Genomic DNA, 26,640 nt, shown 5'->3' with positions numbered 1-26,640 from the left:
CAAAGCTACTGGCGTATTTATTACTTTATTTTAACGTCCAGTGTGCATGAAGCCTAAAAGTCACCTAAAGCCACGATAAGCTTACTGGTTTTAAATCAGTTGAAAATTGTTTTCTTCAAGCCACCTGTTGTAATGTACACTTTCTTCTTCACCCCACAAGTTGTGTGCATGCGGGTGGAAGTACAATTTCCCTTGTACTTCCTTGCCACTCCAGCTGTAAGTGCTAGAACCTAGCACTACAGTCATATCTTCACCTCCCTCTCCTGACTGTTCACAAAACTGAACCCAGGGGTGTGTGTGTTTTTGTGAATGGTAAGGAGCAAATATACAAACAGTGCTGGGGTGCAGCCTGAATGGTCAGGAAGTACAATGGAGCTGTACTTCCACCTTCATGTAAACAAGAAAATGTGTGGGATGAAGAAGGATTTGTACATTACAGCAGGTGGCTTTAGAGGAAATAGTGTTCAACTAATTTAATTCTGGTAATCTATTGCGCCCAGTTTGGTTTTAAGCTGGGCAAAGCATTTTCTAGCATTTTTCCAGTAATGACCAATAGTTGTACTTAAAGTCCAGCATTTTTTCTAGTTTTAGAGGTGGGGGGAATGAGACAACTTTTAAAATATTACATTGACCTTTAAGCTAGCTTTACACTAGTAGATTTTCAAATAATTGTTTGTTCAAAAATTATCAGTACATTCAAGGGCTTGACCAATATCCTTTGAAAGTTTTTTAAAAATGTAGTTTTCTTTTACCCGTCAATTTTGGAACTAACAGACTATCAAGCAAAATGATGTTTAAAAAAGACTTCACATCTTGTTACTTAGATTTTTCTCATTACTGTGGTTAAAAACGAATGTCGATTTGACCCCTTTAATGATTAGAAAATTGAAGGAACATTCTAAAAAACAATACTAATTGCGCCAATGGTCTCCAAGGCGGGAAGTGAGTGAGAATTTCTCTGATGGATATACAAAAATCCAGGGCTTTTATCTTTTTCGTAAAGGACACAGGAATCATAGACCATTGGTTATATGCTGTTAACTTCAGGTGATTGGACACCGGAAAAAGCTTTGCCGTGCCTGTCCCCTAGTGTCCCCATATAACCCTGCCCACCCCGAGAGGTCATGTTTTTTTGCTAGTGTTCTTAAATGATGAACATCTTCTCCACCTAGGCACATGTTGCAATGAGTGTAGCTAGCCACAGGGTGCTATACAGGTCCAAGGTCATGGTCAATTCCTATGGCATCAAGACCCATCTGAGGGTATGACCACTTTGTTGGGTGAAGCCTGGAACCTTAACTTGACCAGGACGAGGTAAGGCAGGGTTTCCCTGAAGCAAGTGGAGATCAATGGGGTAGCAATGTCAGCTTCAGTGATTTCCAACTTCTAGGGACATCGGCTAGGTATGCTGTATGCCTAAAAAAACGAGAGAAATATGGTCATGGGACTTTAAATGAGGCAATCATTAAATATCATAAAATTAAGAAATATAATAATTTATTATACATACAATAAATTCATGATCAACATCCAGAATTCAGGCATAGATACAAAGATTAACATCAAAAAGCAAAATATACACATAATCGTACAATTCATAATATATTGTAATTCCATAAAAAGATGCATAGTACATCTCTACATAGTATATCTTGGCATCTATGGAGCCTGACGCATTCATGGATGCCTGTCCAATCATCAGGGGCTTGACTGAACAGACTATCTGAAAAATGTGGACCTTGTGTTGAAGAGAAAAAAAAAAGCGTTTTCTTTAAAAATTTATTGATAAATGATAAAATACCCATGTTACTTAAATGTTGGCATCATAAATGCCCTACCATATGGAAAGGGGTCAGAGTCAGCGCAAACGTCTTGCCCGGGGCTGAGGTGAGGATAGACCGCCCAGTTCAAGGGGAAAATCCAGCAAGAGGAAAACCAGGACCCCCCTGCAAAACTGTGGAGTGTGAGTAAGTGTGTAAACCAAACTGGTCTGTAAAGATATGTGTATAAATGAATATGCAAAAAAAGGGTAAGGAATATAATAGACAGTTTTGTGAAGTGACCCACGACTCCAAAAAGAGCAAAGTGAAAAGTAAAATTAGGACAAAGTGAAAGGAATCATATATCACAAAGAGAAAAGAAAAATAAAGTGAAAAATCGCATGAAAATCATGCAATACGCCACGGGGAAAGAAAAACAAAGTGGTGTAAACATAGTTAGCTGGTCCAAGCTTGACCAGTGTAACTATATAAAATATACCATACCTGGAATTCTTCTTTGACATAATATGCTTTGTCACCACTGTGAGCTATTCTTGCATTAGAATGCAATCCTGGAAAGTATTTACAGCGCTTCACTTTTTTTCCCACATTTTGGAAAAATTGATTAAATGTATTATTTAACTCAAAATTCTTCAAAGAATACCCCATAACGACAATGTGAAAGGAGTTTGTTTTAAATCTTTCGAAAATTATTAAAAATAAAAAACGAAAAAAATCCCATGTACACAAGTATTCACAGCCTTTGCCATGACGCTCTAAAATTGAGCTCAGGTGCATCCTATTTCCACTGATCATCCTTGAGATGTTTCTACAACTTGATTTAGAGTCCACCTGTGGTAAATTCAGTTGATTGGACATGATTTGTAAAGGCACACACCTATCTATAAAAGGTCCCACAGTTAACAGTGAATGTCAGAGCACAAACCAAGTCATGAAGTCCAAGGAATTGTCTGTAGACCTCAGAGACGGGATTGAATCAAGGCACAGATCTGGGGAAGGTTACAGAACGTTTCTGCAGCATTGAAGGTCCCAATGAGCACAGTGGCCTCCATCATCCGTAAACTGAAGACACTTGGAACCACCAGAACTCTTGCTAGAACGTGCTGCCCAGGCCAAACTGAGCGATTGGGGTAGAAGGGCCTTAGTGGGGGAGGTGACTAAGAACCCGATGGTCACTGACAGAGCTCCAGCGTTTCTCTGTGGGGAGAGGAGAACCTTCCAGAAGAACAAACATCTTCTGCAGCACTCCACCAATCAAGCCTGTATGGTAGAGTGGCCAGACGGAAGCTATTCCTTAGTAAAAGGCACATGACAGCCTGCCTGGATTTTGCCAAAAGGCACCTGAAGGACTCTGACCATGAGAAACAAAATTCTTTGGTCTGATGAAACAAAGATTGAACTCTTTGGCCTGAGTGGCAAGCATCATGTCTGGAGGATACCAGGCACCGCTCATCACCTGACCAATAACATCCCTACAGTGAAGCATGGTGGTGGCAGCATCATGGTGTGGGGATGTTTCAGCGGTAGGAACTGGGAAACTAGTCAGGATCATGGGAAAGATGAATGCAGCAATGTACAGAGACATCCTTGTTGAAAACTTGCTTCAGATCGCTCGGACTGGGGCGAAGGTTAATCTTCCAACAGGACAACGACCCTAAGCACACAGCCAACATAACAAAGGAGTGGCTACGGGACAACTCCTGTGAATGTCATTGAGGAGCCCAGAACCCGATTTAACATCTCTGGAGATATCTGAAAGTGGCTGTAAGCTGACGTGCCCCATCCAACCTGATTGAGCTTGAGAGGTCCTGCAAAGAAGAATGGGAGAATCTGCCCAAAAATAGGTGTGCCAAGCTTGTTGGCATCATACACAAAAAGACTTGAGGCTGTAATTGGTGCCAAAGGTGATTCAACAAAGTATTGAACAAAGGCTGTAAATACTTATGTACCTGTTGTTTTTTTTTTTTTTTTTTCCTTATTTTTTTGTAAATTTGCAAAGATTTCCAAACTTCTTTGATGTTGTCATTGTGGGGTATTGTTTATAATTTTTAGGAAAATAATCAATTTTGGACTAAGGATATAACATAACAAAATGTGGAAAAAGTGAAGCACTGTAAAACATTCATTTTATTATTTTTAATATTAAGGGGACCCTCTTTTTTAAAAAAAATTCAGTGGATAGGCATTTTAGACATTCTTCTAAAAACCACCTTTGCATTTGCAGGCCCTGCCCTACACCGAGTTACTGTTAGCTTAGTGAATACCTAGACCAGGGGTGTCAAATTCAATTTCATTGTGGGCCGCATCAGCTTTCTGGTTGCCCTCAAAGGGCCTATTATATCTGTAGAACTATATAAATGTATCCAGAGCTTTTTCCCCTGACAATAGGGGCAGGAACTTAATCATGCCCCCAACAAAATTGCACTAAAGGGGCAATAAATACCAGGAGTTTATTACATGTATAGTATAAGGGTGCCCTACGTACAGAGTGCAGGGCTTAAGGGTGCCCTACGTACAGAGTGCAGGGCTTAAGGGTGCCCTACGTACAGAGTGCAGGGCTTAAGGGTGCCCTACGTACAGAGTGCAGGGCTTAGCTCTTTCATAGGCTGTCCCCATCTCACTTCCATCCCTCCTCAGCTCGGTCCTCTGTATTCACCCCCCTTTACTGATACCCCTAACTAAAATCTAGTGGAGCCAATTGCCTTCAGAAGTTACCTAATTAGTAAATAGAGCCCACCTGTGTGTGTGATTTAATCTCAGTATAAATACAGCTGTTCTGTGAAGCACTCCGAAGGTTTGTTAGAGAACAAACAGCATCTTGAAAGCCAGGGACCACACCAGACAGGTCAGGGATAAAGTTGTGGAAAAGTTTAAAGCAGGGTTAGGTTATAACAAAAAAATTTAAAAAATACCAAGCTGTGGACATCTCACGGAGCACTGTTTCAAAAATGAAAAGAATGGCACAGCTGCAAACCTACCAAGACATGGCCGTCTACCTAAGCTGACAGGCCAGACAAGGAGAACATTGATCAGCGAAGCAGCCAAGAGGCCCATGGTAACTGGAGGAGCTGCAGAGATCCACAGCTCAGGTGGGAGAATCTGTCCACAGGACAACTACTAGTTGTGCACGCTACAAATCTGGTCTTTATGCAGTGCCATGTTAAGAGCATTATAGGCCCTGGGGCAATACAATGCACTGGGGCCCTGTCTACACAATCACGCACAAGAATAAAAATGCAAATTCTCAATAAGGGTAATGGTGTGTGAGAGAGAGGGGCTGCAAGTGTGTGTGTATGTGAGAGAGAGAGGGGCTGCAAGTGTGTGTGTGTGTGTGGCTGCAAATGTGTGTGTGTGTGTGAGGGGCTGTGTGTGTGTGTGTGTGTGTGAGGGGCTGCAATTGTGTGTGTGTGTGTGTGTGAGGGGCTGCAATTGTGTGTGTGTGTGTGTGTGGGGGCTGCAATGGTGTGTGAGAGAGAGGGGCTGCAATGGTGTGTGAGAGAGAGGGGCTGCAATGGTGTGTGAGAGAGAGGGGCTGCAATGGTGTGTGAGAGAGAGGGGCTGCAATGGTGTGTGAGAGAGAGGGGCTGCAATGGTGTGTGAGAGAGAGGGGCTGCAATGGTGTGTGAGAGAGAGGGGCTGCAATGGTGTGTGAGAGAGAGGGGCTGCAATGGTGTGTGAGAGAGAGGGGCTGCAATGGTGTGAGAGAGAGAGAGGGGCTGCAATGGTGTGTGAGAGAGAGAGGGGCTGCAATGGTGTGTGTGAGAGAGAGAGGGGCTGCAATGGTGTGTGAGAGAGAGAGGGGCTGCAATGGTGTGTGAGAGAGAGAGGGGCTGCAATGGTGTGTGAGAGAGAGAGGGGCTGCAATGGTGTGTGAGAGAGAGGGGCTGCAATGGTGTGAGAGAGAGAGAGGGGCTGCAATGGTGTGAGAGAGAGAGAGGGGCTGCAATGGTGTGTGAGAGAGAGAGGGGCTGCAATGGTGTGAGAGAGAGAGAGGGGCTGCAATGGTGTGAGAGAGAGAGGGGCTGCAATGGTGTGAGAGAGAGAGAGGGGCTGCAATGGTGTGAGAGAGAGAGAGGGGCTGCAATGGTGTGAGAGAGAGAGAGGGGCTGCAATGGTGTGAGAGAGAGAGAGGGGCTGCAATGGTGTGAGAGAGAGAGAGGGGCTGCAATGGTGTGAGAGAGAGAGAGGGGCTGCAATGGTGTGAGAGAGAGAGAGGGGCTGCAATGGTGTGTGAGAGAGAGGGGCTGCAATGGTGTGTGAGAGAGAGAGGGGCTGCAATGGTGTGTGAGAGAGAGAGGGGCTGCAATGGTGTGTGAGAGAGAGAGGGGCTGCAATGGTGTGTGAGAGAGAGAGGGGCTTCAATGGTGAGAGAGAGGGGGGCTTCAATGGTGAGAGAGAGGGGGGCTTCAATGGTGAGAGAGAGGGGGGCTTCAATGGTGAGAGAGAGGGGGGCTTCAATGGTGAGAGAGAGGGGGGCTTCAATGGTGAGAGAGAGGGGGGCTTCAATGGTGAGAGAGAGGGGGGCTTCAATGGTGAGAGAGAGGGGGGCTTCAATGGTGAGAGAGAGGGGGGCGCTGCAATGGTGAGAGAGAGGGGGGCGCTGCAATGGTGAGAGAGAGGGGGGCGCTGCAATGGTGAGAGAGAGGGGGGCGCTGCAATGGTGAGAGAGAGGGGGGCGCTGCAATGGTGAGAGAGAGGGGGGCGCTGCAATGGTGAGAGAGAGGGGGGCGCTGCAATGGTGAGAGAGAGGGGGGCGCTGCAATGGTGTTATTGAGAGAGGGGGGCGCTGCAATGGTGTTATTGAGAGAGGGGGGCTGCAATGGTGTTATTGAGAGAGGGGGGCTGCAATGGTGTTATTGAGAGAGGGGGGCTGCAATGGTGTTATTGAGAGAGGGGGGCTGCAATGGTGTTATTGAGAGAGGGGGGCTGCAATGGTGTTATTGAGAGAGGGGGGCTGCAATGGTGTTATTGAGAGAGGGGGGCTGCAATGGTGTTATTGAGAGAGGGGGGCTGCAATGGTGTTATTGAGAGAGGGGGGCTGCAATGGTGTGAGAGAGAGGGGGGCTGCAATGGTGTGTGTGTGAGAGGGAGAGGCTGCAATGGTGTGTGTGTGAGAGGGAGAGGCTGCAATGGTGTGTGTGTGTGAGAGAGGGGGGCGCTGCAATGGTGAGAGAGAGGGGGGCGCTGCAATGGTGAGAGAGAGGGGGGCGCTGCAATGGTGTTATTGAGAGAGGGGGGCGCTGCAATGGTGTTATTGAGAGAGGGGGGCTGCAATGGTGTTATTGAGAGAGGGGGGCTGCAATGGTGTTATTGAGAGAGGGGGGCTGCAATGGTGTTATTGAGAGAGGGGGGCTGCAATGGTGTTATTGAGAGAGGGGGGCTGCAATGGTGTTATTGAGAGAGGGGGGCTGCAATGGTGTGAGAGAGAGGGGGGCTGCAATGGTGTGTGTGTGAGAGGGAGAGGCTGCAATGGTGTGTGTGTGTGAGAGGGAGAGGCTGCAATGGTGTGTGTGTGTGTGAGAGAGGGGGGCTGCAATGGTGTGAGAGAGAGGGGGGGCTGCAATGGTGTGAGAGAGAGGGGGGCTGCAATGGTGTGAGAGAGAGGGGGGCTGCAATGGTGTGAGAGAGAGGGGGGCTGCAATGGTGTTTGTGTGAGAGGGAGAGGCTGCAATGGTGTGTGTGTGAGAGGGAGAGGCTGCAATGGTGTGTGTGTGAGAGGGAGAGGCTGCAATGGTGTGTGTGTGAGAGAGGGGGGCTGCAATGGTGTGTGTGTGAGAGGGAGAGGCTGCAATGGTGTGTGTGTGAGAGGGAGAGGCTGCAATGGTGTGTGTGTGTGAGAGAGGGGGGCTGCAATGGTGTGAGAGAGAGGGGGGGCTGCAATGGTGTGAGAGAGAGGGGGGGCTGCAATGGTGTGAGAGAGAGGGGGGGCTGCAATGGTGTGAGAGAGAGGGGGGGCTGCAATGGTGTGAGAGAGAGGGGGGCTGCAATGGTGTGAGAGAGAGGGGGGCTGCAATGGTGTGAGAGAGAGGGGGGCTGCAATGGTGTTTGTGTGAGAGGGAGAGGCTGCAATGGTGTGTGTGTGAGAGGGAGAGGCTGCAATGGTGTGTGTGTGAGAGGGAGAGGCTGCAATGGTGTGTGTGTGAGAGAGGGGGGCTGCAATGGTGTGTGTGTGAGAGAGGGGGGCTGCAATGGTGTGAGAGAGAGGGGGGGCTGCAATGGTGTGAGAGAGAGGGGGGGCTGCAATGGTGTGAGAGAGAGGGGGGGCTGCAATGGTGTGAGAGAGAGGGGGGGCTGCAATGGTGTGAGAGAGAGGGGGGGCTGCAATGGTGTGAGAGAGAGGGGGGGCTGCAATGGTGTGAGAGAGAGGGGGGCTGCAATGGTGTTTGTGTGAGAGGGAGAGGCTGCAATGGTGTGTGTGTGAGAGGGAGAGGCTGCAATGGTGTGTGTGTGAGAGAGGGAGGCTGCAATGGTGTGTGAGAGAGAGGGGCTGCAATGGTGTGTGAGAGAGAGGGGCTGCAATGGTGTGTGAGAGAGAGGGGCTGCAATGGTGTGTGAGAGAGAGGGGCTGCAATGGTGTGTGAGAGAGAGGGGCTGCAATGGTGTGTGAGAGAGAGGGGCTGCAATGGTGTGTGAGAGAGAGGGGCTGCAATGGTGTGTGAGAGAGAGGGGCTGCAATGGTGTGTGAGAGAGAGGGGCTGCAATGGTGTGTGAGAGAGAGGGGCTGCAATGGTGTGTGAGAGAGAGGGGCTGCAATGGTGTGTGAGAGAGAGGGGCTGCAATGGTGTGAGAGAGAGAGAGGGGCTGCAATGGTGTGTGAGAGAGAGAGGGGCTGCAATGGTGTGTGTGAGAGAGAGAGGGGCTGCAATGGTGTGTGAGAGAGAGAGGGGCTGCAATGGTGTGTGAGAGAGAGAGGGGCTGCAATGGTGTGTGAGAGAGAGAGAGGGGCTGCAATGGTGTGAGAGAGAGAGAGGGGCTGCAATGGTGTGAGAGAGAGAGAGGGGCTGCAATGGTGTGAGAGAGAGAGGGGCTGCAATGGTGTGTGTGTGAGAGGGAGAGGCTGCAATGGTGTGTGTGTGAGAGGGAGAGGCTGCAATGGTGTGTGTGTGTGAGAGAGGGGGGCGCTGCAATGGTGAGAGAGAGGGGGGCGCTGCAATGGTGAGAGAGAGGGGGGCGCTGCAATGGTGAGAGAGAGGGGGGCGCTGCAATGGTGTTATTGAGAGAGGGGGGCGCTGCAATGGTGTTATTGAGAGAGGGGGGCTGCAATGGTGTGAGAGAGAGGGGGGCTGCAATGGTGTGTGTGTGAGAGGGAGAGGCTGCAATGGTGTGTGTGTGAGAGGGAGGGGGGCGCTGCAATGGTGAGAGAGAGGGGGGCGCTGCAATGGTGAGAGAGAGAGGGGGGGCTGCAATGGTGTGAGAGAGAGGGGGGGCTGCAATGGTGTGAGAGAGAGGGGGGGCTGCAATGGTGTGAGAGAGAGGGGGGGCTGCAATGGTGTGAGAGAGAGGGGGGGCTGCAATGGTGTGAGAGAGAGGGGGGGCTGCAATGGTGTGAGAGAGAGGGGGGGCTGCAATGGTGTGAGAGAGAGGGGGGGCTGCAATGGTGTGAGAGAGAGGGGGGCTGCAATGGTGTTTGTGTGAGAGGGAGAGGCTGCAATGGTGTGTGTGTGAGAGAGGGAGGCTGCAATGGTGTGTGTGTGAGAGAGGGAGGCTGCAATGGTGTGAGTGTGAGAGAGGGAGGCTGCAATGGTGTGAGAGAGAGGGGGGGGCTGCAATGGTGTGAGAGAGAGGGGGGGCTGCAATGGTGTGAGAGAGAGGGGGGGCTGCCATGGTGTGAGAGAGAGGGGGGGCTGCAATGGTGTGAGAGCAATTCAAAGCTAAAATATAAAGAGCCCTGTGAGCCTCCACTAATCCAAAATGCCTTAATTATCAAAAATCAGCTGCAAGCGTTAAACATGCCTCATAAAGCATGCAAATATGGATAAATAAATATATACGCTGCGCTTTCCAAAGTCATACACTATACCAGTGTTTTTTGTTTTTTGTTTTTTTTTTTTTTGTTTTTACACTGATATGTTTTTTATATGGTTTTTGTTACACTGGTATAGTGTATGACTTTGGAAAGTGCAGCATATATATTTATACATGTCCTCAATTCACCTAGGGATTTTGCAGCTGTAGTAGCAGCTCTACACATGCTCAGTTTTCAGTGAGATTCTATGCTAAGCATTTCCTCCCTATTACATCTGAGCAGCCCATGTGACTATATGAAGTCACACATGTGGGCGTTATACACAGTGGTAAATGACAGCCCACTCCCTCCCTCCTCCATGCCACTAACCAGCTAAACACAATGGGGATGGGGGGTGTATTACATGTAGATTGACGGAGGCTTCACCTCCCTCTTATTCTAAGACACAGGCTGGCGAGGCGTGACACAGCCTGTGACTGGAAGAATTCTGCCCACACCATGTTATTGCCAAAAAATACTAAAGATTAAATTTCAAATATGTATTCCTATGACAACCGTTGTCATAGGTTTACCTATGTAAAACCGTTTATTGATATTTATTTTTACTCTGTATTCCAAAGGCTTTTTTTTTTTTGAACATGTGACCAGTAGCAGAGGACTAGAAGCTCCTCCTGCTTATGTTTCCCTGCAGACAGGCTGGGAAAGAGCTGGGTCATGTGACAGCTATATATCGATTAGGAGAAAAGTACTGTTTTTATTAAAATAATTAGTGCCATTATTCATATACAAAAATAGAAGAGACAGTGTAAATTTAAGTGTGTGTCTAGTATCACTTTAGGTGGGGTGGGGGGGTAAGGAGAAGCCATGTGCGCACTGAATCGCACACCACACTGCCCCCTATCGCAGCCAGTGGAGAGGAAATGGCAGCAGTTTACCTCCTTGGCACCTGTACATTTTGTGTGAACCGGCCATAACTGTTAGTGACTGCTGCCTCCTTTCCTACTTGGGGAAACTATTTCAGGAATTACCAACCTCTACATAGGAACTCTTGTCCTTGAAGTCTCACATACTGCTTTACACAAGATGCATTGGTTATGAACTACTTTAGTAGTCAGGCTTCAATGAGGTTGGCTTTGACATTTTCCTCTCGAAATTTGGAGACCTATTGCCACAAACTCCAAATTCTATCATCCAATTCCTAACTGCTGCTTTCCATGCTCCCTAAAGCCTTGCCTTTACACTTTTGGGAGTGTTTTTTTACTGACGTTTCATTGCCTATGTAATAACGTAATTCCAGATACCTAATGCTTCCAAGAAAGTCCTTTCAAAATATGACTTTTTTTGTGTTTTTCAGTTTTCTTGACAGCATTATTATACACTATGATGTAAAATCTGTCATTATGGTTTATTACATTTAAACACCTTAATAACCAATAACTGCAGAACAGTTTTTGTTTTAGTGTCTTGCCAGAATTATGAACAGCTATTGTTCTTTCCCTAATTGTACATTCAATTGAAAGTAGTTATCTTCTAAGTGCTGTGTAAATAGATTACATATGATTGATGGACCTCCATTATTATTGTATATTTTCTCAAAATGGATCATTATTGTAAATGAACCAGTGCTTTTTTTCTTTTTACAGCACTTTCCTCTTCAAAGACACCACAGTAGTTATTATTAGTTATTTTATTAACTAAGATGGTATTCCTTAATGTTTTTGTATTCGGTAATATATAGCTGTCAGAAGCTGCACTACGGGATAGTTAAAAAAAATCTGTTTTCCTTTCTGTTCTTTGTTACTGTAAATCAGAGGTGTAACTAGAACCTTCAGGACACTGGTGCAAGAAACCCTAATGGGCTCCCAGACCAACAGCTGAGGCTCCCCCCTTTGGTGGCGGAGCGCCAGGGCCCGGTCGCCCCCCCCCATGGTGGCAGAACACCAGGACCCGGTCGCAAGTGCCATCCTGGTAGTTCCGCCACTGGTGGGTACCATTTTATTTGTATTTAATTTTATTTTTTTACATTTTTAGGAGCCTCGCTGTGGGGCTTTGGTGAGATATTAGGGTTCTAAACAGACCTCTTATGTTTCACCTTTGAGACGGAGAAAGGAGATTGATGACACAGTTTACTATCCCTCAGTTATGAATGAACAGATTCAGTGATTAGTACAGATCACTGACTATTGAGACAAGGAGGGGGTCAGTAAATTACACATTTACCAGCACGTTTCCTGCTTTCCATCCTGACACATCTCCCGCAGCCGCTGGGGGGGGGGGGGGTTCCCGGCAGTGCTGCAGGGGATGAGGGGGCTGGTGGAGTAGTACACAGGAGCCTGGAGCAGTAGGAGGAAGGTAGGAGGGGTAACCCAGCCCCATGCTCCAGGGGGCTTATGTGGCCCCCTGTACATCTGGATAGGAGGGGTGGCGGGGGTGGCATGTAGAGGAGCTGATCCACTCCGTTTTCCTCCTGCAACTGCCGAAAGGCTGCAGGAAGAAAATGGAGTGGATCGCTTCCTCTATATGCCACCCCTCCTATCCAGGTGTATAGGGGGCCACCTGGCGCATGGTCTGGGTTGCAATTAAGATCTGTAGGTACACCCCTGGATGAGTGGCAGTGCTGGGGGCTGTGATCTGTAGCAGTAATGGAGGTTCATGGCATCAGTGGTAGTGGTGGGGGGAGAGTGACAGTGCTGGGGGAGATGCTATCAGTGGCAGTGATGTATGGGAAGTGGGGGATGGGGTTAGCGGCAGTGCTGGGGGGGGGCGCTGGTGGGATCAGTGGCAGTGCTGGTGGGGGTATGGGATCAGTGGTAATGCTGGAGGGTAAAATTGAATGTAAAGGTAAAAGTATGTGCAGAGCTTAGAAATTTGTATTGCTACAAATTCATGTATATAAGAACCAATGTATAGTGTGAAATAACAATAAAAACAAGAAATGATCAAAAAACAGTGAGTCTATATATTGTCATAGAGGTTGATAAAACTAACAACAGTCCATAGATAGACAGTGTTAAAAAAAACTCAATAGCAGGAAAAGGTATTCTACATGCCGTCAAAGTTGAAATGAAAAAAAAAAAAAAGACAATAAAACCACCTCCGGTTGTGTGACGGCTTACCTGAGTATAGGGACTCAAATGGGCATACGCTCAATGAGTCAGCGGGGCTTGTGGTGTAAACACCAATGTATAGGACCTTTTTGATCCTATTCCAGATCAGGATAGAAGATGGTCCATTTGTTCTGGGAATGACTTGGAGAAGCAGTCCTCAGGAGCAGCCAGCATATTGGACCAGGTCATCTCATATATTCAGAATGGTAAAGCCAAAAAAGAAAATACACCACATAGTGTAAATCCGTAACAACTTAGAGAACTTATTAACCACTTAAGGACCAAGCCTCTTTTTGAGATGTGATGTTTACAAGTTAGAAACCGTTTTTTTTTTTTTTTTTTTGCTAGAAAATTACTTAGAACCCCCAAACATACATTTTTTTTTTTTCTAACACCCTAGATAATAAAATGGCGGTTGTTGCAATACTTTCTATCGCATTGTATTTGCGCAGCAGTCTTACAAGCACACTTTTTTTTTTGTGGAAAAAATACACTTTTTTTGAATTAAAAAAAATAAGACAACAGTAAAGTTGGCTCAATTTTTTTTATATATTGTGAAAGATAATGTTTTGCCGAGTAAATTGATACCCAACGTGTCACTCTTCAAAATTGCACCCGTTTGTGGAATGGCGACAAACTTTTACCCTTAAAAATCTCCATAGGTGACGTTTAAAAAATTCTACAACTTGCATGTTTTAAGTCACAGAGGAGGTCTAGGGCTAGAATTATTGCTCTCGCCATACCGATCGCGGCGATCTCTCACATGTGTGGTTTGAACACCGTTTTCATATGCTGGCGATTCTCATGTATGCGTTTGCTTCTGCACACAAGCTCAGCAGGACGGGGTGCGTTTTCTATTTTCTTATTCATTTTACCTTTTATTTTTTATTTTTACACTGTTTAAAAATTAAATAAAAAATTGTCACTTTTATTCCTTTTACAAGGAATGTAAACATCCCTTGTAATAGAAAAAAAGCATGACAGGACCTTAAATATGAGATCTGGGGTCATAAAGACCTCAGATCTCATATTTACACTTAAATGCAATAAAAAAAAAAATTGTCATATAAAAAAAAATGCCCCTTTAAGAGCTGTGGGCGGAAGTGACGTTTTGACGTCGCTTCCGCCCTGCATTGTTATGGAGACGGGTGGGGGCCATCTTCCCCTCACTCGTCTCCATGCCCAGCCAGGGTGAAGATCCGATTGCCGCTGCCGACGAATCCGGTAAGCGGCGGAGGGCACCGGAGCGTGGCGGGAGGGGGAGTCTCTCCCGCCGCCGATAAAAGTGATCTTGCGGCGAATCCGCAGAGACCACTCTTATCAGACACCAGACCGCTGGCCGAAAACGCGGATACTGGGGTTATGGCAGCCAGCTGCTGCCATAACAGCAATATCCCCCTTCAAAGTTAGGATGTATATCGGCGTGCGGTGGTCCGAAAGTGGTTAAAATTGGAAACATTCACATTTAATAAGTAGATCAAGCACTTGAAATATATAGTCTAGGCAACGCAATGGCATCAGTAGGGCTCGTCCCGACGCGTTTCCTCTAAAGAGACATCATCTGGGGTAATGCTGGAGGGGTGTGTTAAACAAAAAATTCCGCGCTTAGGTATAAATGTAGCTGCAGCCTCCCCGCACAAAGACGCCACAAAGTGGTGCCCAAAAGAACAAATAATCACAAAAAAGGGAAAATTGGCACTGCTATAAAGAGAATATGAAATTGGCATGTGTATCGCCTGACCGTGAAGATTGTGAATGCGTGCGTGGCAGTATAGGGTCTATATGGAACAATAAAAAATACATATATATAAAGGTGAGTCCCTATGTAGTGTAATACATCGTATCCAGTATACAAGAGTGAAAATAAAAAAACTCTATTCTCATCAAAGAAGTGCAAGTGTTCACCATATGGCTAATAGCAAGTGCTATTGTGATGTTGGAAAAGATATATATAACAAAGTGAACCACTAATCAACAAATGAGTCATATACAAAAATATATGTCAAACAAATAAATAACGGTGAACATTCAGTCCATAAGTGAGAAACTATGTAGCAAATAGAAAGCTTGTATGCAAGCACATCAAATGAAAAACATAGATGTATATAAACAAATGTGATGAATGTTCAGTCCATCCGTGAAAAAATAGTCTCTCGATATTAGGTACCCATATTCCCAGTAAAGTGACTTGTGCTGATATTCAAGTGATACAACTTTATCTCAACTTCTGTGCAACAGATAAGGTGACTTCTCGTGCTCCCCTTAAATATATGCACTCACCAAAAGCCCTCATCCCTGCAGGGGTAAAGAGCATGTAGTAAATAAGGTCTCTAATCCTGGTGTCCCTGGAACCAATACGTTCTCCTGCTCCGGAGCAAGGTGCATGCATTGCGGTATTCACATAAAAATCAGAAACGGGCATCCATAGTGTAAATCCGATAAAAAGATTTTTTTATTTGACACGAATAAAAGAATACAAAATAGGACTTTATATAAGCATAAAGATATAGGGCTCCAATTGCCCCGATCTCGTAAAAAGCTTGCGGACAAGTTCCTAGGTCTGTGTTCCATAGACTGTTCCACAGCGGCGTGCGTTCAACAGATCGTAACCAGAGAACCGGAAATGACGTTGAATGTACCAAGTCCCGCCTTGCGCATTTTGTCACTGGACGTCGTCTGAGGCATGGCCATCTTGGTACACCTCATGTCGTTATATAGAAGGTAGAGGTACCGCCGCACATATTGCCAATCATGCTGAATCTGACGGACGACAGATACCTAAAGTGGCGAACCACTATATAATATACACAAGTGAAGTGCAATGCCCATATATGGCTAAGCAGCCTCACACTTTGTGGAATTATTCCAAATATACTTAAGCTAAAAGGTGCAATGCAATCCCGGCAAGGCCCCCTAGCGGTCATAATTTGGATTGCATGCCGCGGTACAACTCCACATATTTTTAAGTGAATTGGGTAATTGACATTTGCCTATTTTCAGTATATGCTGTTGAGTCCAATGCCACACAGAGGGTATCACCTAATAAAAGATTGCATTGGACTCAGCAGCATATGCTGAAAACAGGCAAATGGCAATTAGCTAATTCACTTTATGTGGAGTTGTACCGCGGCATGCAATCCAAATTCTGACCGCTAGGGGGCCTTGCCGGGATTGCATTGCACCCCTCTTAGCTTGTTCAGTATATTTGGAATTAATCCAGGTAAAAGCTGCAGTGCCTGGGCACTGGAAAGGTTTGCTTTGATATTGTTTAGCACCTTACATGCTCTTCACAATCTATTAATTCATTAAAGTGTAACTAAAGGCAAAACTTTTACGTTTTGGATAAGGTGTGGAGGGAGAAGGACACGTGTCGGTTTTTTTTGTTCATTGTGCCTCCTTTAGGGGGATTCAAGCTCTCTATTGGTCCTGTTTATCGAAAGTGAAAGTAAAAGAAAATCCCACATTTTGGGTTAACACAAGAACAGTAATAGAGAGGAAATCTTTTAGGCCCCTTTCACACTGGGGCGGGAGGTGCGTCAGCGGTAAAGCACCGCTATTATTAGCGGCACTTTACCGTCATTTTAGCGGCGGTATTCGGCCGCTAGCAGGGTGGTTTTACCCCCGCTAGCAGCTGAGAAAGGGTTAAAAACCACCACAAAGCGCCTCTGCAGAGGCACTTTGCTGGCGGTAGAGCTGCGCTGCCCCACTGATTTCAATGGGCAGAAGCGGTGAAAGCGCTCAGAAGTTGCTGCTAGCAGGACTTTTTTTTCCCATCCTGCTAGTGCACCGCTCGGTCCAGTGTGAAAGATAAATGGCAGCCTCCATCAAGAAGAAACAGGAGCAATGCTGGAGGCAATTTACAGCGTACACTATTTTTGGTAGCTTAATTATTAATGTGGAATGTATGTTCCTTGCTAAAGAAAATTATTTTTTATCAAGTTGTTATGGGTAAAGTTCTACTTTAAATTGTGTGGAGCTCTTAGGGTGATCCTCTGTGCTAATTTACATGTCTGCCAGAATAGGTAGGCGTGCTATGGGGTGGACAGACCACAGGACTCCTGGGTGAGTGGGCAGGACAGACTGGAAGCCTACGATTTCCTGTGTCTTCCCACTACAGCCAGGAATAACTTTTATAATGTCACAACTGATAAATATAGAACTTTAAAATGACCTTTCTAAACTGACATGAGGGCATCTGCCCAGATCAAGTACATCTACGCATTCTTTCACCTCTGGAGTCCTTTACAGTCTAATATCTCTTTAAAAGTCACGTATGTACACACATACTAGGGAAAATATTTGAAGCAGAACAACCTATAAATACGAGGGGCCTTTAAAAAATGCCCACACTTTTTTTTTATATTTAGTAGCGTAAAAAAAAAAAGTGAAAACTTTTTGAACCCTTTTTGTGTGTGTGTGTGTGTGTGTGTGTGTGTGTGTGTGTGTGTATATATAATATATAGTTTGAATATGTAGGCTGTTTAGTCATAACATTATGGCCACTTATCTTATTGATTATCTCCTTATAGTGGCATCTGAAAGTGGGTGGGATGTATTAGGCAGCAAGTTATAATAATTGTCCCTAAAGTGTTGAAACCAGAAAAAAATGGGCAAGCGTAAGGATTTGAGCGACTTTGACATGGACCAAATTGTCAGAGCACCTCCAAAACTGCAGCTCTTGTGGGATGTTCCTGGTCTGCATTGATCAGTACCTACCAAAATTGACCCAAGGAAGGTCTGGCCCGTGTAGTCCGATCACGTGTCCATAGCCAAAAGCGTCAGAACCACCGAGCAATGGAAGAAGGTGGCCTGATCTGATGACTTCAAAAATGGTTTGAGGATACATGAAGTTCGAGATGTTTACTTGGCCTCCAAATTCTCCAGACCACAATCCAGTCAGGCATCTGTGGGATGTGCTGAAAAAATTCAGATCCATGGAGGCCCCACCTCACAAATTACAGGACTTGAAGCTGTATTAAACTCAAAACCAAATATGTAATATAGTGCAGCAATCCATGTGGTGTCTGCATTAGTTTTCTTTTGTTTAGGCTCCCCCCCCCCCCCCCCCCCCAGTGGCACCTGCTAATCTGGCCAGTAGCATACCTCGTGTATTAGAGTGTCCTCCTCTGGATGAAAAAACACAGGGGGGGAACCTTTGGAACCATCATTGTCAGTCTGGGGAAAGGGAACTGTTTAGCCTGGTACACACAGTGACGTGCTCGGGAGGAGCTCCCTGTTAGTCACTGGCCCTCTGCTCTGCTCTTCTAGTGCTGCACTGGAATGCCGGACTGTGGAGCTGATGGGACCGGCGCACTGAGAGGCTAAGCCTGCTGTCAGTCAGGCATCTGGGTGGACCTTGACAATATGATTGGATATATTGGTTGGATGGTATATGGGGCACTGTGGAAAATCTTATACTCTAGCAGTGAAGGACTTTAAAAGCAGGCTACAGTAGCAAGTTGCTTTCATGTATAACTGATGTGTCACAATATCGCAATATCAAACAAACATGCTGTATTTTGGTTTCTAGAAAATGTATTATAAATTAGTTTGCTGCTCACTGCAGATAGCTTAGCAAGGCTTTCTCCTCTGTCGGGCTGGGAACCCAGAAGCTACATAGAGGAAAAGAGGACAGGGAGAGAGAGGTGCCAAGCAGCCACTGGTGCAGTAATGACTTTATTAATTTTTTTATTTTATTTTTTTGTTAAGTAAATAAAAAAAATGGATTAATATGCACTCACTAGTTCACAAGCATGCAACAGCAGGGCAGTATCCAGGAACAGGAAGCTGAAAGTGTCCTATGAGGTGCTGCAGCCGCCAAAGCACTGGCTGAGATCAGTGTTATGATCTGTGGAGTCACCGAGGGGAATCCTTCAGAGAGCTGTCAGGGGAACTGTCAGACGCAGGTTGATTGGCTGATTTGCTGCCATGCACAGCTGCACCAGATTCTGAGTGCTCCAGTTTTAGTAAATCTCCTCCAATCTATCAATAATAGCTCATATATGAAGCACAATAGTTATTGGAGCAATCTGTAACTGAATGGTATGGTGGAAAACCCATGCATATGTATCTGAATCATATTCATGAATCCTACAATCCTTGAACAACCATTTAGGTAAGGAGTGTCCAACATGTGGCCCAGGAGAGTTCAGCATGTGGCCCCAGCATGTCTGGAGGAACGTAGTTTGGATAAAAGGAATGGATGGGTGGCTGCACACCGCAGTAGTGGTGAATCTCTTTATTGTAAAATCCGTAACATCGATAACACCACAGGACAGGCGTACAGGTAGACGAGTTTAATTCTATTTAATTCTAATTAATATCATTTAATTCTATGCATTTAGCATTTTATTCAATTATTGTTTGCCTTTTATCATATGTGTCCTTTTTATTTCTGTAATTCATATAGAGTGTTTATAGGGCCAGACGGGGCGTTAGTTGGGATGTTTATTTAGACATAGATTGTTTTCTTTTGGTCCCTCGCACGTTCCCCTTTTCTTCTTTTGACTGGTAATGATGTCTGTGTATGTCTGTCGTTGTTGCTCTCAGCATGTAGTAGCCAAAGTTCTGATTGCCTTCATGTAATTCCGTTGTTCTAAAAAGGTGTACAGCTGAGAGTGATTTTAGATGTTCCACTGACGTCGTCCTCACCTGTGTTTTACACGAGGGGGGAGCCCTATTTAAGGGATGTCAGTGGAACATTTCAGGGTAATGAATAATTGCAGCCTCGCTGTGTGAAACGCGTATACCTGTTTGCCTGGCCTGTGGTGCTATTCATGTTACGGATTTTACAATTAAGAGATTCATCACTACCGCGGTGTGCAGCCACCCATCCATTCCTTTTATCCAAATTTCACGGCCAGCGAGCCGAGGCTAGCACCCCTGGGGAGAGTCCATTCCCCAGTCTAACTGGTTCCATTACTCACCTGGAGTGGCATTTTGTTATCCTATTGGAGGAACGTAGTGCAAGAATAAAAGCCACGGCAGCAGGAAGGGACAAGCCAGCACAGGCACGTATGGAGGGACACAGGGGATGCTGTATATGCATAGAGGCCGCGTCGGCCAGCACAGAGAATACAGGATTAGGCTCAACTGAAGGGGGTGCCGGGGGTGTAGTTTTTGTAAAAGCAACAGCGAATGCCTGGACGCCACATAGCATCAGGCAAGTAAAATATTGCATGGCTGTATCGGGTGGTGCTGGGCTAGGCTGCTTCCCCCCTCATTTCCCAACCGCTGTGGTTCACAAATGGTGCAGAAACTTTTTCCTGCATGAAGCACAGGCACAGCAGCTATGCCTGATCAAATGTGGCCCAAGACCATTCCTTTTCTACCAATGTGGCCCAGGAAGGTCAAAAGGTTGGACACCTGATTTAGGCTGTCCAAAATTACAAGCTAAGCTGATCTTTGCCAGGTTAGATCTGAAAAGATCTTTCCTCCCAAGTTTTTTTTTTTTTTTTTTTTTTTAAGTTGGCATATACATTCTGTGAGATTTAAGAACTATTTTAGGATAGAAATACGGGAGGTGCCACTGAGGATTTGTTTTCAAAGGTTTTCACACCACAGACACAGTCAGGATGCATTCCTGCATGCATGTTTTTGATGTGTTCTGTGTGTGTTTGATGCATTTTCAATGCGTTCCTGTACTCTTTTTGCTGTAATGCATTCCATTACACTTATATGATGCGTTTAGCTGCATTTCGGTGTATTTTTGATGCAGTTTACTGAGTTCCAGTGCAATTCCCTGCAGAAAAAAATACAGCATGTTCTATGTTTATTGACTGCACTGCAATGGTGTGAAGTTTGCCTTTGAAATCCATGCAACCTACTGTCCATGCAACCTACTGTCCATGCAACCTACTCTCCATGCGTTTTTGATGCAGAGAAAAAAAATGCACTGGTCTGCATGTGGTGTGAACCAGTCCTCAGAGCTGTCATGGTCATCCTGCCTTCACTGACCTAGAATGGGCATAGAGGATGGCAGTCCAAACTTCTTTGCCTTCATGCTTAATCAGTATCACAATGAGAGTCCCAAAGCCTGCTCCTTTTTAAAAACATATTGACCCTCTCTGTTTTTTCAGTGACCGTTTTCACTGACACAGAAGTTCAAAAATTAGAGGAGTTACCAGAGCAAGGGGTAAATTAAAAGCCCTCAATGGGGACAAACATTCCTGCGACAACTCTTTAAGCCCCCGTTCACACTGAATGCAACTTTGAAATTGTGATACTTCAATTGAAGTCGCACGATTTCAAAGCTGCAGGTCAGTGCGATTTCAGGTGTGACTTATCTGACATCTGTGCGACCGCGTGCGCAGATGTCTATGCATGTCGCACCGGAAATCGCACAGTGGTGCAGTGGGTAGCACTCTCACCTAGCAGTAAGAAGGGTCGCTGGTTCAAATCCCGACCACGACACTACCTGCCTGGAGTTTGCATGTTCTCCCTGTGTCTGCGTGGGTTTCCTCCGGGTACTCCGGTTTCCTCCCACACTCCAAAGACATGCTGGTAGGTTAATTGGATCCTGTCTAAATTGGCCCTAGTATAGGTATGAATGTGAGTTAGGGACCTTAGATTGTAAGCTCCTTGAGGGTATAGGGACTGATGTGAATGTATAATATATATATATGTAAAGCGCTGCGTAAATTGACGGCGCTATATAAGTACCTGAAATAAATAAAAAAATAAATAAATAAGATCATCCTTAGGGTTTGTCAATAAGAAAAGGCATATTGTTTTCAAATATACTTAGCTTGCGTTTGAGATCAGTTTAACAAGCTTCTGAGATCGTTCAGAGTTCATTGACAAGTTTTTTTTTTTTTGAAAAGCCAGTGGCGTGTGAAACACACCCAAAAACTTCACCCGGTGCCAAAAAAAGTGCACACACATAAAGAGTGAAACACAGAACGTGCAACGGGTGTTACACTGTCCTCCATTAGGGAAGGACCTTACCCTGATTCCCTGGGGCGTTAGGCTCCAGACGGGGACTGAGGTACTTCACATGAGTCCATCTGGCCGAACCCAGACGGGACCCCCTTTCTCTGGAGGGTCTGCCAAAACAGGCTCACCCAAGTATTAGGTGGGACTCCCCCAAAGGGAAACCCCATGAGAGAGGGTGAACCAAGCCAAAAGGCCTATGTCCACCCCCTCCCATTGACAAGTGTGTAAGGCTCTGTTCTCACCTGTGCAAGTGCAGCAGAACTCACGCATGTTTTTGCACGTTTCTGCACATTGCATTTAGGGCAGTCCACTACTTGGAGTGAAGAAAATGCCTTTTAATTATGGGTATAAAGAAGCGTGTTACTCGCCCCCTCTTGTGTGACAGTCTTGCTGTTTGGAGACTGGCCCAGAGCTGTCATATAGACATCCTCAGGCACATGAACCTCCAACTAGAGCATCTCAAGGCTTCCACAGAGCTTCCTTTTGTCACTCCCAATTGTAAACGGAGCAGTTGAGACCGAAGGTAAAGTGAGTATATGCTGATAGGGATATGGGGCATTAAAGCAATTCTAACAGTTTTTCTTTCAGTAACAAATACGTTATACTTACCTGCTCTGTGGGTCCCCTGCCAGCAGTCCTGGCTCCCAAGCAACGCTCCTTTGAATGGACATTGTCCATTCACATACGGAGCATGGCTTGGCTCCACACCCCACTCTCTTCTAAATGGCTCACTGGCTCCTGCTGTGTGAGCCAATGAGGGGGGAGAGACCCATGAGAGCTGATGCTCTTATAAACTTTGCTGGATTGAGATGGAGCTTGGGTAAGTATAAGGGGGGCTGGGGGAGGGAGCTGCACACAGGTTTTTTTATCTTAATGCAAAGAACCTTCTGCCTTTTTAGACCGCTTTAATTCAGTGAACCTGCTTCTTTTCTCTGTAAATTTTGATCTAGCGCTAAACCTACTCTCAGCCACATTCTAAACCTAATCTATCTTACCCTGTAAAGAAAAAATCCCAATACTTTTCTGAAGCCGATCTGGTTTAGTCTACAGCAGCGGCTGCTGTGTAGAGAGAGAGATGGCCGACAACGGATGGCAAGTGCCTGAAAAGTGATGTCACCCATAGAGTAACTATGGCTCTTCCGTTGTCGGCTGCCTCTCCTGCACACTCACTCACTGAAGCCACTGTTGACAGCTCAGTGTGGGACCGGACCAAAGCAGCTGCAAAAAAAATGTAAGTATAGCGATCTCTTCTTTACAGGGATAGGTAGTTTAGGCTTAGAATGTAGTAGAGAGTAGACTTAAGCCGAGTACACACCGGACGAATGTCGGGAGACAACAGCCGGTTCCAAAAAAAAAAGAGCATGCTGGAAGGTCCTGCTCTTCTTCCTCCTTTTTACAAAAAAAAAAAAAAAAATTCTTTCCTTTAAAATGTAATATTTTAAATGTTCTTAGCTCTTGAATAGTCACTTAGTTCACATTGAAAGACAGAACTGTAATGTTTTTTCCAGATGTGTTTATATGTCTGGGTCAAGTCTAACTTTAACTGTTTAGGACAGATACCTAAATAGAAAAGTAATCCATACAATAGTAATGATCATTATTTAGGTGGCAGCATTTTAAAATGGTGAACTATTTGTCAACAGTTTGTGGCTGTTAATAAAAAGTTTCTGTTTCCCTTACAGCTGGAAAGGTTTACAAGTATGAGAATTAAGAAGGAGAAGGATAAGCCGTATATGGCACACAGGAATTCTGCCAACTACTCTGACAATCCCCTTCAGACGCTGCAGGAACTCAATGATGAAACTGTGCTGGAATTGTTTGAACAGATGTTGGTAGGTTTCGCACACGCATTTTGTACTCTGATCTGATGCTCATGATACTCTATTATTTACCTGCTTCAGGACAAGAAAAAGACTTTAAAAAGTTTACCTTTTTTAACACCAATCTAAACCAGGCCATACTTGATTAATTTTCTTTTGTTCAACCAGCAGGTTGCCTTATCCACACATTTGATGTGAATGGGGGAAATTCTCCTGTAGAGCTATTGTATTATGACAGTGGGGAGACCAAGGCTTCTCATCAGCATTGCTGGCTATAGCGGGCAATCCTGATCAAGCAAAAGTTTTCCAACAGGCTGGTTGTACAGAAGTCAATTGGGAGATGGAATTCTGTACAACCAGCCTGCCTCCTGCTGAACCAGCCAAATTTCGAACTATCATTTTACTTATAGAATTCATATAGAATTCATATAACCCTGTTGAAGGTGAAAAACTTTTTATTACATGGGTCATATGCATGTTTTTATGCAAGGTAAAAAGCTGTGAAGCCATGATGGTATGTGATCATGGAGGTACCAATGTAAAAGTAGACTGTGGGAGCTTTTCAAGAAACCTGTTGGTTTAACTCAGAATTAATGGACAGTTGGCCCAGTACTATATAGCTGTGATCTTCAGCCAGTGGCTTGGACCACCTTAAGGCCTCATTCACACCATGGTGCAGAGACTTCAGTTTTTCTGCACACGTTCTGCAAGGGCACAAAAAAAAAATTGTTCTCTCTGTGCCCTGTTCACACCACAATGTGCAGATTTTTTCTGCCCAGGAATCTGCAAAGTGTATGCAGTTTTCTGCACAGGAAAAAAACTGACCTGAAATTAACATTGGTGTAAATTGGGTACATAACTGACCCGCATTAAAACTGATGTCAACATGCATAAAAACTGACTGAAACTTGCATGAAAACTGATGTAAACGGATTTGTCTGCAAGTGAAATCTGCACGATTTTTTTCATCATTTTTCATGCAGGTATGGTGTGAACGAGCCTTTAATGTTTAGCATCTTTAGGACTTAAAATCCGGTTTCATCTCTCTTTTTCTCTGGAAAAATAAACCAAGAACTTGAATTTGTTAGTAGGTAGTTCACAATTACCATACATAAACTGTATGGGCTAATTAGCAAGTAGAAAAAAAATGTAGTGTTCTGAAATGCTTGTTTGACTCATAAAGTGTAACTCCAGCCAATTTGTGTGTAAAGAAGGGAATTGTATGCACCTTTCATAGTATATTGCAGTCTGAAGTGAAGACTCAAATGAGAGATCTGCCCTGGTAACAACATTGTCACTCGCACAGAAAGTGAGGAAAAAGCTACAACAGTGGGCTCTTTCACACAGGCAGCCTGACAGGATTGTACATATGCCGCAGCTGTAAGACTTTGCTTTGTGGTGGTGGCAATTTTAACACTGGCTGAAAAGTTTGCCACTACAATTGGCTCCGCAGTTGTGGCTTTGTTTTGCATTGTAAAAGGGGAAGCGCCACTTGTTTGCTTCCTCTCCACGGCCACATTTGGGCTCCGCTTTTAAGTAAGAAATAAAAAGTCTGGAGGTGTCAAAAGCACCATCTGAACGCCTGCTGGCTACTGCTATACATCGCTCTGCAATAAAGTGCTAATGGGAATTCTAGTCCCCCTCCCCGTCTCTTCTAAAAAAAATAAATAAGTGTTTTAATCGCCATCTATGCATCTGTGTCCCTCTTGGAAATGTCTTATCCTTTCTGTCTTGGTGGCATATTGTCACCAGGAAAGGAAGATAGGGAAATTTTCCATAACCGGACCGTAGAGTACAGTAAAAACTGATAAGGTTCTAACCTTCCCCCCACTTAAGATCCAAAAATGTAAAATAAAACCTTTTTTGACTGGATATACACTTTAAAAAAAATTTCTGTAATGCATTGCAAATGCCTGAATTTGCCTATTAAGACTTTAATAGGCAAAATGGCTATTAAATTACTTTTATAACAAAATGGCCTGGTTAAAGCCTCGTACACACTCTTAGATTTTCAGACGACCCAACGTCCGTTTTTTGTGACATACTAGTCATGTCGAAAGTGAAGAGGTTACTCACAATATGAAAATGTTCGTACGACGGAATACAGCTTCAGAAGTGACGTAATGGGGTTGATTTACTAAAGGCAAATCCACTTTCCACTGCAAGGGCACTTGGAAGTGCAGTCACTTTAGATCTGAAATGAGGGGAAGCTCTGCTGATTTTATCATCCAATCGTGTACAAGCAAAAATGCTGTGTTTTTATTTTCCTTGCATTTCCCCCTCAGATCTACAGCGACTGCACTTCCAAGTGCACTTGTAGTGGAAAGTAGACCTTTAGTAAATAAACCCCAATGTATTGAACAGTTTTGTATGTATTTGTTTCTGAACATGCGTAGTCTTGCTCTTATGATTTTTTTCGTACGAAAACCATACTAATGAAATTGGCTTTCTAAAGCACCATACTAACGGGCCGAAAATCGTCAGACAGCTCGTTGTACAAAGTTTTCCATCTGATTTTTGTGTTGTGTGTACGGGCCTTTACCGGATAGCACCAAAGCGAATAATCGTTTGTTTTCTACGCATCATACCAGAGACAAATTATTATTATTAAAGAGCAGTGAAAATACTACTTTACAGTCTTCATACTTTATCCATGATTTCTTTGTTACAAATTGTGACATTACAAACTTTGATATTGTTTTCTTTGTTATGAATTCTAGTACGACATGAATCTCAATGCGGAAAAGCAACAGCCTTTACGGGCAAAGGATATGATGATAAAGAGAGAGATGGTCTCCCAGTATCTACATACATCCAAAGCTGTAAGTTGTCCTTTACCTTCAAGCCCAATTCCAGACAGCAGCTAAAATGGACCCCAAACCTACCTCTTCTCCTGTGTTGTGTCCTCTTGATCTAGCATTGTGTTGGTATTTTTGGCCCCTTTTAGTCATTACAGAGACTCAAATGATCCCACAGCTGCTGCAGCCAGGAGGAAGGATCTATGGGCAAGGAGACAATTGTGGTGCATTTGT

The 26,640-nt window shown here is 44.9% G+C and overlaps 1 protein-coding gene across 2 annotated transcripts in view; it reads left to right on the top strand.

Moving 5' to 3' along the window:
- The window catches only part of LOC141132489 (protein diaphanous homolog 1-like), a 281,186-nt gene that overhangs the window by 101,607 nt on the left and 152,939 nt on the right, over positions 1-26,640 (top strand). For both annotated transcript variants that reach the window (XM_073620954.1, XM_073620953.1), the window contains 2 exons: positions 23,471-23,620; positions 26,329-26,430. In XM_073620954.1, the coding sequence (XP_073477055.1) occupies positions 23,471-23,620; positions 26,329-26,430 (252 nt within the window). The remainder of the gene's footprint in view (positions 1-23,470; positions 23,621-26,328; positions 26,431-26,640) is intronic.

This window comes from Aquarana catesbeiana, linkage group LG03 (assembly GCF_042186555.1).
Source record: "Aquarana catesbeiana isolate 2022-GZ linkage group LG03, ASM4218655v1, whole genome shotgun sequence".
NCBI lineage: Eukaryota > Metazoa > Chordata > Amphibia > Anura > Ranidae > Aquarana > Aquarana catesbeiana.
Note: the sequence above shows the minus strand (reverse complement) of the source record. Positions and strands in the feature narration are given on the sequence as shown.